The sequence below is a fragment of the Magnolia sinica genome, chromosome 3, assembly GCF_029962835.1.
Source record: "Magnolia sinica isolate HGM2019 chromosome 3, MsV1, whole genome shotgun sequence".
Taxonomy (NCBI): Eukaryota; Viridiplantae; Streptophyta; class Magnoliopsida; order Magnoliales; family Magnoliaceae; genus Magnolia; species Magnolia sinica.
The window spans coordinates 114,382,878-114,398,952 of NC_080575.1; the positions used below are offsets into that span (position 1 = coordinate 114,382,878).

Genomic DNA, 16,075 nt, shown 5'->3' on the forward strand with positions numbered 1-16,075 from the left:
AGTTTTAATGGTGATCGTTCAATCGAAGTGGTCCACTTGACATTTGCATCTGCTAACAATCCAAAATGGATGAACGGCGCGGGTAAAACACATATGTCGAGCCCGCATAGCACTGTCAAGTAGTGACGTCACTGCTGGCAGCGTCGGTGCAATCCGCGTCCGATTTTGATGACAGGTCGTCTTTGGACGCGGATAAGCTACTTGCAGGTTGCCGAAGTCACGTCACCAAGTTTTGTGGGCCCACCATAATGAATGTTTTGTATCCAAACAGTCCTTTTATTCGAGATATTTTGGGGCTCATTGAAACCTTCCTAAGGTCGACCATGATATTTACTTGAGATCCAAACTGTTCATAAGTTAACAGGTGCAGGAAGGAAGGGAAAACACAAATATCAATTTCATCGAAAACTTCTGTTGTTCATAGAATTTTTTTAATGGTAAGCGTTCAATCTCCACTGTTTTATGCGGTGAGGTCCACTCGAGCTTTCGATCTTCCTAATTTTTTGGCTAATACCCTAGAAGGATCTCTCCAAATGGATGGACGGTTAGGATACAAAACATACATCACTGTGGGGCTCACAGAAATCGGAGACGTCACTTCAGTAGCGGGTCTCGCTACTCAACCCGTTAGTAGCTAATCTGCGCCGATCAATCTTTTGCACATAAAACACGTTTTATACGTTAGAGGTAAGGAATGCGCAGTACGGTCAGCTCATGATGCGGTAGTACCTGATCATTTGTATTTGATTTTTATTTGGCCCAACGAGCCCAGCTACCGCCAATCACACCCAACGTCCAAGTCTGCCAGATCGAGGCCGTCCACCATGTAGGCCACGTCAATTATGGTTATCTCGTGGGCCATGTGCGTGCAACAAATGTGGACTGTTGGGGAACTACTTCTGCCGTCCATTTTTTAAATATAAGGTTATGGACGACCTAGATCCGGAGTATAGTTAAATCTACTCTCACGAGTAGCCATTTTATTACGGTAATTAGACTGTTATAAGCTATTGGCTATGGATTGTAGTAATACAGATGGCCCAGACAATGGGCATCAAAGCGGATGGGCCATGGTCCCAAAATCACACTGATAGGAAGATCCTACCCGTCTGACCAGTGGGCTGCAAAACCACCTACTGTTGATCATTGGTGAACCATTCTCTACTATTGTTTGCTCCGGCAATGGATCTGATGGCTGCGATCATTCGATTAGAGTGACTTTTGGTGGGTGGCCCAACCACAAGGACGCTGGACGCGGATTGGATACTGACAGGTTGAGTAGCGAGACTGGCGACTGAAGTGACGTCACGAATTTCTGTGGGGCCCACCATGATGTACATGTTGTATCAACACCGTCCATACATTTGGAGAGATCATTTTAGAGCATGGTCCAAAGAACGAGGCAGATCCAAGACTGGGGTGGACCCCACCACAGAAAACAGTGATGAGAGTGACGCTCACCGTTGAAACCTTCCGAAGGTCACCATGATGTTTATTTGAGATCCGACCTGTTCATGTGTTAAATGAGATGGATTCACGTACGTAGCATTTGAAAATTGAAATCCACCGTTAAAAGGCGAAGGCTGTTGGTACCGAGCATCAGATCCACCTTATCCATAAGGTACGCCCTTCAGTTAGGTCAAGGGACTAAAAAATCAGCCCAATCGTAAACTAAGGTGGGCCACACCACAAGGAGCAGTTGGGAGGAGATCCCAACCAATAAAACCTTCCAAAGTTATTGCGGGCCCACTTTTATTAATCAATGCAAAACCCAATATAGCAAAATTCAGGCCATTCCAAAACTCAAATGGACCACACGAGGTGAATTTAGTTATTTTAGGTTCCGGTCTTGGACAGGCTTGATTCTTGCGTTCTACGGTGAATATGAGCCGATAAACACGAGGGAGTCGTGGATCTGATTCACACATCATGTGGGCTCCACAATAGCCCGGTAACACCACAAGTTCCGGTACCATGTGAGCGCAGCCCATTGTAAAAAATGGTGGCACCGAAAGACGATGGCGTTCCGATTTTTAATTTGCATAAGTGGGGTAAGTGGGGGCCACGATTCAGCTATCCAAACCGTCCATGTTAAATAGTCCACTGTGGACAGTTCATGAACCATATAACTCTCGCGGATTGGAATAATCCTACCTCATTCAATAAGTGGACAAGGAGTAGACGGCTAAAATAGAAATTAGAACAACGTTCATCTTCAATTAAAGAAAAAAGGCCAAAATACAGTTGTGATCGTCCAACTCAATAAACTTTGGTGCATGAGTTATCCACGGTGAGGCCTTCGTATCAATGGTTTGGATCATTGAACCGGTGGAACACACTTTTGCACAAAAATGACAAAAAAAGGTACTGTATACCTCTCGCCCCAGCAGCGTACAACACACGTCAGTTTCATGAGAATAACAAATGGGAGCCAGTTGGGTTTGTACGTGCAAGGCGGCGCCCATGGTTCACAGATCCAAACCGTTGATATTATGGCCCCTAATTTGTGTCGTCCATCTATTCTAAAATAAACCTAGATGTAAAGATCCAGAGCATTTCAATAGGTAGGTGGGTGGAACGGTTACATTCAATCAATAAAAGGTCAAAAAATTATACAGTGAGATCTTCAATCCAAAGGAAGTGCTTGAGTCATCCACCCAGGGATTCTTTCGTACTAACGGTTTGGATCAGTGAACCATGGGCCCACTCGTATAGAATGAAAAGCCAAGCATGTCCTGTCCAACTACGCTGAATACCCTAGTAGGTGCATGGCAGGTGCAACGCACTTGGAGAAGGTTTTAAGCGATGTGGGAAAGCGAAAGCGAAAGCGAAAGCTGCAGGAGAGACACTGAAAAGGGTGTAATTCGGTGACCAGCGAATTCCACAGGCACCCAGATCTACTCGAGCATTTTGGACCTGTAATCCTAATCGACCTAGAACAGTGCACTTCTTTCCGTAAGCCCCTACGCATGCATAAGGCGGCTTCTGTACAGGCACAGAGATATGAGATCCAACCCCTACGTCAAGAGAGTCCAAGAATCAAGTTGGTATATCAATCAGCTGGGCCACAGTTAATTAAGCAAAAGCTCGACTGAAAAACTTATGATGAAACTTTCTAGGCCGTCCACCTGTTTCCATCTTCTTTGGGCTATGAGACGGACCACTCTTAGAAACTCACGCCGAATACATGATTTGATCATCATCATATTAGGTGAGTCTAGAATATTGTTAACGATATTTTCTACGGTTCACATTGGACTCCATGAAAAATGGTACCCCAGACCGTGAAAAGCCACTTGTCTGGGACATCAGTACCATGAAAAAATGATAGGCCCAGCCATGAAGATCACTTCTTACAAAATTTAGGTTAGTCCACTCATCAAGTGGGCCACAGCTTTGGAATAAATGAACAACCAACAGTCTAACTCAACATACAGCTGTGGCCCACAATAGTATCAGCCTGATTTTACAGAAGGGTGATCTCTATGATGGGTCCACCGTTTTAATGGTGCTGATGGCCCGGCATGTGGTGGGAAAGATGGTACATTGCCTGATGTTGTGGTACAGGTGCCTGTTGATAATCAGTTCTCATAAATAAATGGTCAATGCTACGTCCACCCAAAAATAGATTTCTCCAATCCACAGATGCATCTCATTCAGTTAGTGGCTTTTGGCGTTACAGAGCTTACAATTTAAGCAGCACGTGTGGACCAGCACACATGTATGATTTGCTGACCATTGGTTTGCTTTTTCTTTTTCCTTTTCTTTTACCCCCTCTTTTTAATTCAGATCCAGCTATTACGAATGTCCCATCTGGCCTTATTTTTGGACGGGTCACATTCATCGTATGACCTACCTGATCAGCGGCTCTGATTAGTTTTGGTTTCATACATTTTATGTGATCTACACAAGAAAATACCAGAATAAAGCAATTTCCACATGTGCGAAGAGTATGGCAGAGATGCTGGGAGGAATGTCTTTGACAGTACGCCGTTCGGGCTTTCAGAATTTACAAGTGGCCCATATGGTTCTGTTATCCAAACCATTAATATACGGGCACCACTTTGGACGGCTCATGCACCAAAAATCTCCCAAACAGAAAAATCCTAACCCTTCAACAGACAAATGGATGGTTCAGGAAAAAAAAAAAAATACACCAACGGTTCGGCATGCAACTAAAAAAAGAGGCTAAATATTCTATAAATTGGTTGCATTTGGATGTATCCTTCACATAGCATACTCATTAAAAACGAAGAAAAACAAGAGAGTTAGAGGTCTCTGGTAAATTTTGCTTTTATGAGCATAATATATCATATGATCCACGGACATGAGGAGTGTCCAAGCTGGAACTTAGATCTCTTACTAGCGTTGATTCATGATTCGAGGATTTGGACGGTTGACATGCTTTCATAAGAAGTGGAGATAAGGCATCTGCTTTTTGGAGAATAGTACATGACAATCAACAAAGCACATTTCTGCGCACGGTTGACATGCTTTTATAAGAAGTGGAGATAAGGCATCTGCTTTTTCGAGAATAGTACATGAAAATCAACAAAGCACATTTATGCGCACTGCACTACTGCACGGCAAAGAAGCTGGTTACAAATCAGAGAGACACAATGGCTGAAGCCCCGATGTATGTCGTGTGAGATCTAGGCCATTCATCGGGTGTACTGAGGCCATCAGGTGAGCAACACTTGCCTGTTGAATGAGAACCGTTGGTCAATTTCTTTTCGCTCACTTATTTGGTATACATGTGAACCACAAAAAGCTGCTTGATATGACACAATCTTGACCATTTCATTCATCGACCGCAGATAAAATTTTAAGTAGAGAACAGCAATGATCCACATTCAACTGAAAAAATGTCCTAATTTTGGTATTGGGATCCACCAATCTGGAGATACTTGGATCAATCTCCATCAGTGGTCGGACACAACAGCAAATGATCTGGATTGCCAAACCATGGGCCCCACTTGTCAGAATTGGAAAACCGTGGTGTGCAATAATGCCAGCCACATAGCATAATTCCTCTTTATCCTATAAGCAGCATAGGACAAGTTCATAGCATTGTATCATTGACTGGCTGATCTGGTTTATATCACCTGATATCAAATACATCCCAATGAGATAAACACTCGCCGAAGTCCAAAGGACATAGCCAATGGTTTAGATTGTAGATGGAAATGTCCCTATTAAGTGGGCCCACCCCATGAACATGGGTAAGGGGGTAATGTCTTTCCCAAACTAAGGTTGAGTGGAAGCAACTTGTCCTAACAAATACTGGTGGTGGAAAGCTCTGTTTAGTCTCCAAGCACAAGTAAAATGCTTTTCATTCCATTGGGAGTTGGGGATAGTGTTTTTCCTAAATAAATAACTTAAATTAGTATTTAGACAGAATAAAGATAATCGACTCATAGAAAAGAGACCTGATTGTGTTTCTTTATTATTTAAGACGTTAAAAAATCCGTCTATGAAATCAGAGAAGCCAGGTCTCCTCTGCAACTTTATGTCAGCTGAAACCATAGATGTTTATACTGGAGAGAGGAGAACAAATGAGTTGGGAACAAACCGTGAAATCAGTGGCGCTTCTTCCCGGTTGCTACTTCCCAAGCTTGTAGAACATGATTCACAATATCCTCCACGCCAATCCGGTGCTTCACCTGTAGATGCCGATCCACATAAAGTTCACACCAAACACGTTTTCAACAGCTAAAACACACATAAATTTGAATACCAGTAGGAGAAAATTAAAGTTAAGAAGACCGATGCATCAGTGCTTTTCTTACGGGGCGATTGTTCTTTTGTTTGGTAGCACAAACCATGATACCAAACAGTCCTAGGCTCAATCCCAGCATCATAACATGGCAGTATGGCATTTGATATGTGCTTGCTGTTTTTTAGTGGCGAAGAGCATTTGGAAAATACCCGTCTTTCTCAAATGGACGAACGTGTCATTGAAATCAGCTTGCTTCTCAAAAGACATAGGATGTGTCAAACATTGACAGTTGACCTGAAATCTAGAGACCTGGAACTAGCATTGAGAAGCCTGGTTATCTTGCAAGTGAGGACCTCCAATCAAAAAGACCCAGCATAATTTTAAAAGAGAGATGATGAGGCAATTTTCACGACAGACTGAAGAGGCAATTTGCAGAACATGTGTGTGGGGATCCGGGCCACTCATCGGGTCAGGACACCATGACATGTCATGCCCAAGAGACAAGAAGAGCCGATTATCATTTAGGCTACATGCACATGTTTTGGCATCTTCTTTCTAACCATATAATTTTTCTCGATGTGTCTGACCCGCCTGATTAGAGGACCACCATCAGGCTGGAGCCACTGTGTATATGTCATGGCCATTAGAGTGAATAGACAATAAGGGCCCAATATCATTTAGGCCACATATGCACACATTGAATATAGACAATTGGTCATCTTCTTCTTTTTTTCTAACAATCAATTTTTCCCATTCATGTGTGACCCACCTAATTATTGGACCAGCCCGACCTTTGACCAGTGCATATTCATAGTGGCCCCACCTCATGAATGGACTGGACCTCATTCGTGTCTTCTACATTTTCATGTGTGCTGTGGATATGAAGTCTCTTTAATCTCTCCATGTGTAAATCACCCTGGCATCTCTGATTGCCAACAACTGAATGCCAAGACCATCCCTTGCAAGTGATGTCAAAGACAAGTACTTTCTCCGTGGTCAGAAGTGCATTGGATGTACCCATCTTCCACAGAGCCATGAATGAAGTGTTTCCTCATACAGAAAAAGAAAGTTTCTTGTGATGATATCCATTAATCTATAGTTAACTACTCAACGGACCTGAGCAAAGACAAAAGGTCCACCATCCCGCATCCGAAGTGCATCACGCTCCATGACTGCCAAGTCAGCTCCAACTGCTGGTGCAAGGTCAGTCTTATTGATTACCTGAGTTCAATTTTAAAACTCAGTTGCATCACAGGTGGGTTCCATATATATTTGATAGTTAGCGAGATGGATTGAAGATGGACATGCTAGATCAGAAACCAAAATAATATGGAGGGTGAAGATTTTCTCATACCAATAGGTCTGCTTGGGTGATTCCGGGGCCACCTTTTCGAGGTATTTTATCGCCAGCAGAAACATCGATAATGTAGATGATATAGTCTGCCAACTCTCTGCTGAAGTTAGCAGCTAAGTTATCTGCAACCGACAGTTTTAAGAAAATGTAAGCTTCTTCAGACAATTGTCTTCTGTTGTGTATGGGAACGACTGAGGACTACCGTCTTCTTGATTTGTTACTTTTCAGAGCTACCAAGTAAAGGAATCACAGAGAATGCAATCTTTATAGAACCAAAATACATTTTAGCTTGGAATCGAATTACGGAGTATAAGAGGGTCCAAAAAGTTATCTGAGACTGACTAATCGACCAAGAATCTCTCTAAAGTCCAGAAGCACTGTCACTTCAAAACACTTCTCTTCTTTTGTTTAATCAAACATATATTGACAGTGGGAATTTGCAAAGGTCTGAAATAAGCACCATAACTATCAGTTAGAAACAATAATAAGAAAACAAGTTTGTCCCCACTTTGTCAGACTTCAACTCCTAAAAAATCAAGCGGTTCTGACATATAGCACCCTCCCCTTTGGCTCAAAGACAAATAACACCCTCCCTTTTGGCACAAAGACAAAACATCCTCCTAATATTTTCCTATAATAACAAAGAAAGGTTAGGGTTAGGCTGGGGTTTTTGGGATTTGGGAGAGGGGTAATATGGTCTTTTGTAAAAGGATTTTGCTAACTAACCAGTAACCATTATTAGTCTTTCAGTCCAAAAAGTTAACTGCAGGGTGGTTTTTTACCATATGTGGAAAATGAGTGTTATTTCATTATTTGGGAAAATGCATAAGGGAGGGTGTTATTTGTCTTTGGACCAAAAGGGTAGGTGCTATGTGTAAAAACCTTAAAAATAAATGCAAGAAAACATCTAATGTTCAATTGAATTAAATTATGAAAAATCAATTCCATAAGTAGGAAATAAACAAGTGGATGTGCAAAAGTTTTTATCATAATGATGACAAACCCTTATCTGCAATTTTATGAATTTCAAGTTGGACTTAAAATGATCATAATACTTAACTTTGGGGCCAGTCCCCCATGATGAATGGAATGAGGCTAGCCTGACAATGGTCATTTCTTCTTTATTGCAATTCATCTTAACTGAACATCCAAATAAATCCTAACCTATCTTCTTCTTCTTTTCTTGCATTTGAATCTTATACAACCAGGAAAATGCAAACCTACCAACATCTAGATCATGCAAAGTGAAAGATATAAAAGTAACACAGGCAGCAAGTACCTCCTCCAGATTCACAAAGAAGTATATCTGCTTTGTATAAGTTGGATAGCTCCTCCAGTGGACCCAGATTAATACTAATATCTTCACGAATGGCAGCATGTGGACAGCCTCCTGTTTCTACGGCGCGAATCCTTTCTTCAGGCAAAGCTCCATGCTTCACCAAGAACTCTCCATCCTCTCTTGTGAATATATCATTTGTAACCTGAGCCATTTTTTTATTTTTTTTTTAAAAAAAGGTAAAATGGTAAATAAATATCCATTCAGCTAAAAGGCATGAATGTTTATATGGTTGACAAAGCAGCAAGGTTGAATTTCCAGTAATCATATAATTGAAGAAAAGATAATAGAAAACAGTAAATGTCACATAAAAGATGAAACATCCTATTGTTATGACTCATTTGAGGTGTTTTGGGTACATACCCTTTTACCTAATCTTGATGACCAGATAGTGCCAAACGTAGAATTGTTAATACCGAAGTCACAATAGCCAGATTGTTCCTAGGAACTGTCTACTGAGCCTTGTATTTGTATCTAACTGTCATTCTTTTTTACCCCCTTACATTCGTAAATTGCCTCAAACTAGTGCACGCTGCTATTATAATTTCACGAAAGATCCATGTATTATAAACAGATTAACTAGTTGGAACTTTCTTTCTTTTTATTTTAATTCTTCCATCTGCATCAGTGCATGTTTGTAAATTAATAACATGGAAACAACTGTAGAACCAAGAAAATCAGAATGGCATGTGACAAATTCATGCCACATTCAATAGTGACTTCTTCACATTTGAAGGACCAAAACGATTTAGGCCTATACCCATCCATCCATTTCATTTTGATACCATTTGGATGCACCACCAAACCATGGTTGGCAAGGCTTTCAAGGGAGCATAATCCATTGTCTAAAACTCACAGGACTCAACTCAAAACTAGGGTGAGTCAACTTGATGCGACAAGATTTTGAGCCAAGTCACTGGGAAACTCACTCATAAGACTAAGTCAAGCTTCAACGAGACTCACCATGTCAACTTACTAACTCTGTAAACTCACGAAGACTCTAACCCAATTAACTCAATTTATGAAATATAGGCAAACAACCAATCAAGAATTATATTGATAAACAGAAAGGCTAATGAGTATTGAACCCACAACCTCCAACCTAAAACTAAACACCTCATCCAACACACCAAGAACTTCATTTATTCTAACTTCTCAGCATTTAAATTACTTATAATTTTTTTAAAGCTTCTTTATTTAAGTTGTTTATTTAATTTTTGCATACTGAGTTGAGTCAAGTGCAGACTCAGTCAAGTCATTCAGTTGAACCAACCTATCTGGAAATGAGTCAACTCAACTTTTTGGGTTCGTAAACTGTGGTTTAGTGAGCTTGGTAGTAGGGGCAGCATAAAAAATACAGCCCTCATCAACGGATCTACATTTTTCCTGCTTTTCCACACAAATATGATGGAGATAAGAATGGGAAAGTTGCATTCTTATCTAAATCATGATTTGGTAATCGTGCATCCTGTCATCATAGGGAACTACAACCCCCATTAATACAAATTCTGACACCCATGAATTCTCAAGAACACTAGTAGCAATTCATAGTTAACACCAAAATTCGCCAACAAAATATCAGTGCTGCATGCTTTGGCTGAATTAAAGAAAAAATCAGGAAATAGGACTATTCAAAACCCATATATTTATGGTAAGTGGATAAGATCCTTTGCATCAATTGACTTGTATAATGTAGCAGATAGATATATCTCATGAATCTTGAGCAATAAAGGCTACAGAGAAAGAAAGGCATAAAAAAGCCAAAGACTGTAATACATTTATAAAGCGTTCATATGATGGTGCATACCGCTGCGAGACTGTACTTGTCACGCAAGGATTGGCACAGTGCCAACATTAAAGCTGTTTTCCTGAACAATATGAATCAACACTATATTAGTATGGTCTCTTTAATGGCAACAAGGTCCTAATTATCAGAATGCATTGCATCAAATCTGAAGAATAGGGAATGTATTGTGGAAATTTCATCCGTGAATAGGACACAAACGTGCATTACAGATATGTACAAAAAGCATCTTTCTTTTTCAATTTTCTTCCTTCCTTTCTTTCTCTCTTTCTTTCTTTTTTTTTTCTTTTTTTTTTCTTTTTTTTCTTCTTTTTTTTTTTTTTGGTTTTTTGTGTGTTTTTCCTGAGAAAAATGGTGACATCATTAAAAGAAATGCAGCAAAAAGGAAAAGCAATGAAAACAGAAATGGAAGTTGACCCTATCGTCACTCCACAGCAACAAAACAGGAAGACAAAAAAACATCCAAAAAAAGACACCAAGCTCCCACTGGAGCCCTGATTACACAAACAACTGCTTCCCAGTCCCTTCTTATGGAGCCAAAAGAGACCTCTGAGAATCCAGGGAGCATTAGAGCCACCTCATCACCTAAGAGACAATGGAAGAGATAAGGGTAATCAAAGATGCAGATTTGTCTTCGAAAATCCTTGCACGCCTCTCCCCCCAGATATCCAAAGGATAGAATTCGGAGACATGTCGCAAATATGCCTACCCTGTTCCCAAAATGGGCCAGTTGTCCAGCCTACAATGACATCAGGAAGGGGTCTCTCAAGCACCCATCTGACTCTGAAAAGCTCAAAGAAATTATCCCAAACGGCTCTGGCAGTTCACCATGCTCTTTTAAGCTTGTCAGTCGTTAAGATTTTATGGTAATGGTGATTCACACAAAAGCTTGAATCCTGGGATGAATGGAGACTCTCCAAATATTTTAGCACACGGGTAGGAGAGAGGTCAGATTCACATAACTTTGAGAGAAAAGACTTTGATGAGAACTGACCATTGGCCACCCACTTCCAATAGTTAGCATCCCCACTTGAGGCATCAATGCTGATGTCATAAAGTACGCCCATGAGAACCACAAAGTCTCTTGGTTCCTACCATTTAGATTTCTATGAAGGGAGATGTTCCAAACTACTGATCCACCCAAGACTTCATAACAATCCACCATTTCTGAATCTTTATTCGATGTGATAGAGAGCCCAATCTAAATACCATTTCAGAATCTGATTCAAAAGCTACTGACAACAAGGAACTGACATCCTTCATCAATCAAAATGCTCACTTTTTTCCAGGATACGCCTAACTATGTGATCGGATCTCCTACCAATCTGACTAACATCCTTCAAAAAACTTGAGACCCCACAATAATTCCTTGACAATAAGGAAACTACACGCCTCCACTCGATTCACCATGTTTCATAGAAATAACCTCTCTCCACAATGCATCCTGCTCATCTCGAAACCTCCACTACCATTGGGCAAGGAGAGCATCATCCTTCCCATCTCAAGACCCCCTTCCTTGATTTTTGCACCTCTACCAATTGACAGGATGAAATGACCCTCTGGATCTTTTGGAATCTATTAGCCACAGCTATTGGTATCTTAAAGAGAGAGAGAGAGAGAGAGAGAGAAAGAGAGAGAGAGAGAGTAAACAGGAAGTTTCGAGAGGGACCTTAATAAGACAAATCCTACCACCAAAGAGAGATACAATTTCTTCCATTTAGCCAATCTCTTCACATTATTTTCCACAACAGGATCCCGAAAAGAGGGAGCATTAGCATTTCCCCCAATTAGCAGACCAAACGGAAGCATTTTGAACCTCAAATGCCAACGCAAGGGCAAGTACCCACTAAGAGAGAGAATGAAGTAGACATCAATAAACTCAGTGAAAACATCAACAATGCATAGAAGGGCATGATCAAAGCGAGCATCTATAGTATTCCCATGTGAATTTATGCACATTACCGATATTACCAATCTTAGTATCACTGAATTTCATTAAAATTTATTTATGGAAGAATGCATTGATGATACAATCCGGTATTGAGTTTGTATGAGAAAGTATCAACATCACAGACCAATAGGAAATGCTGTTCTCACAAATAGAGGGACCTCTGCTCCAGTTGTGAATCTATCTATCCCTCTCTAGTGCTTTGCCAGATCGGTAAGCAACCAAAGACTCCAATTGCTAATACATTCCAATACATTGCCATAAAATTATCACGATATATTATAAATATCAAGATATTAAAAAACTATCACCTAAAAATTATCCCAATATATAGCCAGTTCGTTCCGACATTTGGAACCTTGTTAGTTTCCACACATGTTCAAAAGCATAACTGTGTAAACATTGGAAGTGTCATCTGCAAATTCAAAAGCATAACTACAAATACCTAAAAGCCAAAAAGAATCAGACACTATAAGAACCTGTTTGTATGTATCCAAAATGCCATTGGATCAGATATCAATGTTGAAATGAATAAACATCTATTTGGCCACCTGTTTGAGGAAGGTCACATTTTCCCCAAAAAAAAAAAAATTCCAGTAAGGACATAGCTCCACCGCCAGATTGCCACAAGGAAATCTTCACACGTAACCAGGGCGCAACTTGGGCAGGTTAGGTCAGGTTGAGCATCAACCCAACCGCAACCGGACCACAAGGGGACCCAACCCACAACCAGACCAAACCTAAATTCCAACCCGAGGTGCCCAACCTGAATTCCTCTATGCTCGACCCAACCCGACCTAAATACCTGTGATTATTCCCAACCCAACCAAATCCTACCCGAATATGCTCTACCTGAAATATCCAACCCCAATTCAAATCAGGTTGGCATTTCCAACCCGAACCCAAACCAATGACCTTTACAACCTTATCAAACCCAACCCGAACATGGGTTGGATCAATTGGAACCTAAACCTAAGTTCCAGCCCCTCGCGTAACTGGCGGAACACATTCTGGGAAAATCCAAAACGCCCAAATGATCCCTAACGAATATAACAAGAACAATAAAAAATGGTACACATGATCAAAATCCAAGTGCACATTCAAAAGAAAAGCTTCACCATTCGTCAAAAATCAAACCTCTGAATCTAATAACAATAATAATATGCTAAGAATTGAAAAAACTGAAAAAAGACATGACAAAAGATAGTATATTGCATGAATCAAAAGCAAACATCCACAAACTAAAAGTCATCTACAACGACGTTATTACCCGGTTCCGACGGGCCCACCAATTCCAACCGTGAAAGCTCTTTCCTTGAAATCCCGGGTAGAAAGAGGAGGTGCCCTTCTGCTAAAATACCCGGGGGAGTATATGGGCTCATGTGAGTGTGGAGCCAAACCATCATGGCTATGGTATACCCTTCCATCAGCGCCCACCCATGATGATAACCCATGAGATTCCCTGCCAATAATGAAAAAAAAAATCATAAAAAGAAAAATCAATAGCAACACCAATGTAAATGTTGATTGGAAGTTGATATACTCATGGGTATGGTGATGATGATGATGGGTGTGTTGATGGTCATGATCATGATGATGGCCATGATCTTCGGACGCCATGAATGGTTCTTCCAGTTACTGCACTCTCAGTGCGGAGTAGATGAGGCCTTGACTGTTGATGACTTTGATGTCGATGAATCTCCGGAATTCCCAAATGCGTACATCGCGTATCGAGAGCCACGTGGGCGGATCTCTCTTTTATGAGATCCACCCCGTCCATCAGGTTAGTTGCCTCATTTTCACCTTATGATCCAAAAATTACGACCATCTGAGACACAGTAGGCCATACCTTGGGAAAAGATTGAGATGGAATTTTCACCATTTGTTTTTTCAGGGCTCACCGTGGTGTTTTTATGCTATCCAATCCATTCATCTGATTTGACTCATCAGGTTGAAAGGATCACCCGAAATCTTAGTATTCCAAATCTCTGGTGGGCCATACTACGTAGATTTACATGTTTTTAGGTATAATTTAATGGAGTGGCCGATTTGAGTATTGAATTCAGCCTAGTTATTGGGATCAAAGCTAAATACGGCGGGATGCAGCTGATGGACGGTTGGATTTCATGTTATGTTAAGTCGTTTCCCCGTGTTTGAGAAAGTGTCTGCGGTAGGTAGTAGGTACTATGCAACGTACGCAATCGTTTTCCTTCCCGAATGTCCATGTGGTTTTGGTTAAAGACGGTAATACCCCTGACATTTTCTTCAATAAACGAAAGTAAATGGAGGCACGTGGTTTTAGTTATAGCTGAGTGTGATGATTCATACTAGACACTTTGATACGCCCCACCGGGAATATATTAGGTAAATCAACAGGCTAAGATGCAATACCCGCATTACATGTGGTAGTCTTCAAAATTCAGGTTTATTCAACATCCCTAATCCCCGATTAATAAGAATTTATATGTTAGGTTTTATATATTGACTGTTTTTTCATCATACTATCCATAACTAAATAACAATTAGCTGATTAAAAAAACATCAAGTTAACACACTCATTTTTATGATCCATCTAAATACCATAAGACAGATGCAAGATCAAAGCTCTCGAAGAAAGCTTCCTGAATACCTTTGCAAGATATTCTCAGAAGGGGATGGAGAAAGAATAGATGGCCAAAGGCCTGTTGCCCATGACCGCGCAACAGTGCCCATTTGCTGAGTATCTTCCTATTCTAGAGTATCAAAATTTCTCCTTTTAGCTAGAGAAAGGGTTGTGGTGGTTAAAGATGACTTGGACCGACTTGTTCAATGGTGAGTTGAATCGGGCTGAATAGGCCCAATTTTGTCCAAGTTATGGATCACATGTCAGACTCACCTTGGGCTTAAAACCGCCTTAATAAGGTGAAAAGTAATTAGTAGGGTAAAATTATCCCTAGCCTTTTGTATTACGTATGGTTGAGAGCTGGGCTTATTATTTATGATGTTGTCTAAGATGTTGAATTTTAGCATTTGAATCCAGGGTCCTCTTGTAATAATCATAATAGTTAATATGATGGTCTTACTATCTATGTTGGATAGTAAAAGATTTTAAATTAGATTACTCCAACCTTTATAATTTGGTACTTTTGTTTACATTGATGGTCAATGTAATTTCTATTTAACCCATGGGCTTATTTGGATTCGAGCAAGTTGTGTCGCCAGTAACAGTCAGTGGCCGTTGTTAGGCTTGTTGCTAGCTATTTGTTTTGTCTTTCATGAAATATTATAGATCACAGGAAGAATGAATTATGACACATGTAGAAGACTTAGAAAAGTTAGTGGTATATTTGACACATGTTATAGTTTTTACTAAAAAATTAATGGTGACATATGTGCACATGTGGGGTGCTTGAACTTAGATGATTTTGTTAGTCGCTTAGTTTGTTTCTCGTTGCGCGAGTGTGCCATAATTGATACAGCGGCTCAATCTAAACCAATTAACTTTGAATCCGATCATCTTAGTTAAAAAATGACAAATTCAACCATTTTGCTTGAATTTGGTAGTCTCGGTTGAAAAACAGCAAATTTGGCCATATTGGTTGAACTCGCTATCTTAGTCAAGAAACGACAAACTCGTCCATCTTGGTCGAACTTGGTCATCTTTGTGAAAAAATAGCAAATTCTGTCATCTTGGTCAAAAAACAACAAATCCGGTCACCTTGATCGTACTCGGTCATCTTAATCGAGAGACAGCAAATTCAACCGCCTTAGTCGATCTTGGTCATCCTGATCGAAAAATGGCAAAATCGGTCATGACAATGGAGACTATCAATCAATCCATTCCGAATAGGGCTTATAGTTGACTAAGGTAGTAATACAGCCGGGAACTTGGCGTGCTACTTCCTAAATCGTTTAAATAATTTGATCACGATTCA

The 16,075-nt window shown here is 40.4% G+C and overlaps 1 protein-coding gene across 5 annotated transcripts; it reads right to left on the reverse strand.

Moving 5' to 3' along the window:
- Positions 1–2,540: 2,540 nt before the first annotated feature.
- Positions 2,541–13,913, reverse strand: LOC131240828 (urease accessory protein G). Of its 5 annotated transcripts, XR_009168870.1 has the most exons (9): positions 13,705–13,913; positions 13,432–13,623; positions 10,217–10,277; positions 8,353–8,554; positions 7,074–7,195; positions 6,836–6,940; positions 5,573–5,663; positions 4,604–4,701; positions 2,541–3,017 (listed from the first exon to the last, which is right to left on the reverse strand). XR_009168870.1 is itself a non-coding variant. In XM_058239315.1 (8 exons), exons 1-7 carry the CDS (start codon positions 13,779–13,781, stop codon positions 5,580–5,582), a joined length of 843 nt encoding a protein of 280 aa, XP_058095298.1. In that variant the 5' UTR covers positions 13,782–13,912; the 3' UTR covers positions 2,541–3,017; positions 5,573–5,579. The 5 variants fall into 5 exon arrangements, 4 of the variants coding, with proteins under 4 accessions (XP_058095298.1, XP_058095297.1, XP_058095296.1 ...); XM_058239315.1 differs by lacking the exon at positions 4,604–4,701 and having other exon boundaries at positions 13,705–13,912; XM_058239314.1 differs by lacking the exon at positions 2,541–3,017 and having other exon boundaries at positions 4,196–4,701.
- Positions 13,914–16,075: the final 2,162 nt, after the last annotated feature.

Excerpts from the sequence above, each read along its gene's own strand:
- LOC131240828 (XM_058239315.1), bottom strand. The coding sequence starts at position 13,781 with ATGGCGTCCGAAGATCATGGCCATCATCATGATCATGACCATCAACAC. Across the intron at positions 8,555-10,216 it reads ACAAGTACAGTCTCGCAGCG|GTTACAAATGATATATTCAC; the intron begins GTATGCACCATC and ends AAAATGGCTCAG. Across the intron at positions 6,941-7,073 it reads TCACCCAAGCAGACCTATTG|GTAATCAATAAGACTGACCT; the intron begins GTATGAGAAAAT and ends AATTGAACTCAG.